Raw genomic sequence first — 2,322 nt, 5'->3', positions numbered from 1 at the left:
CCCCTCCCTCAAAAACCCAGACTTCTAATCAAATAAAAAACCGTTAAATTTATTCTTGCTTGCGTTCTACCAGTGACACAGAAATCTCAGCAAGGCACGACAAGAGCTCCTTCCTCTGGCAACGCAGGTCAGCAAAACATCCAGGCCAATGGGGGATCCTCAGGGGGGACGTCACAGACTGGGGGATCCTCAGGGGGGACGTCACAGACTGGGGGTTCCTTAGGTATGGGTCCAATGGCAATGCTCAATTTTGGCAACAACGGGAATAACTTTGATCCGAGTCACAGTGGCCCTTCACCGAATCAAGGCAGCGGAGGGCCGGCCAATCCCAACAATGCGAATCCCTTTGATCCTAGCCGCATGGGTCCTCCTCCGAATCAAGGAGGTGGGGGTCCTGCCAACCCCAACAACGTGGACCCATCCAACCCTCTACACCATTTGACCGCATCTACTAAAAGGCCGACCCCTGCACCCACCATTACCACTACAACCACGACCATCACAACCACTGTGTCGTCCACGCCGCCGTTTCCCTTCACTTTTCCGCCAATACTCCCCTTCAGCAGCAGTTTTCCACCAATAGCCCCAAGCCTTAGACCGTCGGCCGGTGCATCCTCCACACGAGCCCCAGTTACTTCACACCCCCCTACGATGGCCACAAGTGGCCCAACGTCATATCCACTACCACCAGCAGCAGCATCGACTCTAAAAGTCACGTCAGCCCCAGGCTCATTTGCTTCGTTACCTAACTCTGGGTTGACTGCCCAGACTCCACCTTTCGGATTTGCCTCATCGTCTACGAACAGCCCTTCATCCCGACAAACGGCACCGGTGACGACGGTCACCCCAATCACTACCACTACCATCACCACCTCCACCAGTAGCGTCCCAAGCACAACCAGTGTCAAGGTATCCACCGCAAAAATTGCTAATTCAGTAGCCTCTTTAGCGTCAACAACCCTAGGCGCCCTTTTGATTTCTAGCACTTCTTCTACAACTGGTGGTGTGCCATTCCTATGTCCGGGGCTCTTTAACTGTGCCCTCACTTGTACAGCAGGGTATATCAACGACAACCAGGGTTGCCCACTATGCCTCTGCGCTCAAGTACCAACTAATATTCCTTGAATTTTTTTTCGAACTTTTTAAAATCGATTGCCAAAGATTAAACGTTCTAAAGTTTTTCGTTCTCCTAGTTCTTTTGAAGTTAAAATAAAACTCAGTGTTTAAATGAATTTGGCAAAATTAAAGTTTGAAGAAACAATGTGTTCAAAGAATTTTTTTTGCTGACATCAGATAACTCCCTGTTAATGACCCTGCGGTAATTGAGAGTCTATTGTGATACACCTCAACAATGTTCTGTTTGAGAAACTGTCAAAGCCGCACACTTTCGAAAAAAAAAGATTGGCTGTGACAGGAAGGATCGAAGCAGCCTGCCTCCAAAATGGTTTAATAATACAGCACATGCACGGTCAATACACTTTTGCCTCGAATGGCTGGTCTACTCGCCGAGGTGAAAAGAGAAATTTTAGAGAATTTTAGAGAAAAAAATGTTCTGTCGCTGTCAAGTTTCGCACCCGCGACCTTTTGAATGAGAGGCGAGCACCACAACCTCCAGACCACGAGAGCCCCCCTTCTGACAGCGACGGAAAATTTTCTTGTTCTCTAAAATGTTCTCCTTTCACACCCTTTCCTGCTCTGTAACAATGTTCTGTCGTCTGCTTCGGTCTTCACTTTCTGCCCTACCCCTTTGCCCCCCTCCTCTGGGCTCCTGACTCTTTCTGCAGCCTTTCTACCGCTACTCCTTGACTCCTTACTGCTGTCGTAGGAATAATCTTTGTAAATTAATATGAAGAGGTCCCAACATTCGTTTCCTGATTAAATCAGACCTATTGTTATCTAGTTTCCTTGCATTTTGGAGTTTAAAAAAGCCTGTGCATTATTTGTTTAATCGCCAACACTGTAGACTCTATGTTCCTAGCCTGACATTTATTGTATAGGCCTATTTATGAATGTTGAATACTTGGAAAGTATTCTAAGCAGGTTGGGAAGATACATACATTGGTACATATAATATGTCAGTCATACAACCAAACACACTCTGTAACGATTCATATTCTGACGCAGAAAAAATCCCTGTTTCGAGAACTTTTCAGACACCACCAGTAACATCCCAGACAAAGAAAATCTGTATGTCATGGGAGTTATTTTTTGCAGTCATCTATCTATTTATCTATCTATCCATCCATCCATCCATCCATCCAACCATCCATCCATCCATCCACCCACCCATCCATCCATCCATCCACCCACCCATCCATCCAT

General features: G+C 46.6%; 1 protein-coding gene across 1 annotated transcript in view; it reads left to right on the top strand.

The window, feature by feature from the left end:
* The window catches only part of LOC106013121 (mucin-5AC-like), a 6,121-nt gene extending 4,858 nt beyond the window's left edge, over window positions 1-1,263 (top strand). Inside the window, exon 2 of the mRNA XM_035972385.1 lies at window positions 74-1,263. Within this exon, the coding sequence (XP_035828278.1) occupies window positions 74-1,125 (1,052 nt within the window). The 3' untranslated portion in view covers window positions 1,126-1,263. The remainder of the gene's footprint in view (window positions 1-73) is intronic.
* The last annotated feature ends 1,059 nt before the right edge of the window (window positions 1,264-2,322 follow it).

Source organism: Aplysia californica, unplaced genomic scaffold (genome assembly GCF_000002075.1).
Source record: "Aplysia californica isolate F4 #8 unplaced genomic scaffold, AplCal3.0 scaffold00673, whole genome shotgun sequence".
Taxonomy (NCBI): domain Eukaryota; kingdom Metazoa; phylum Mollusca; class Gastropoda; order Aplysiida; family Aplysiidae; genus Aplysia; species Aplysia californica.
This window is presented reverse-complemented; position numbering and strand designations above follow the sequence as displayed.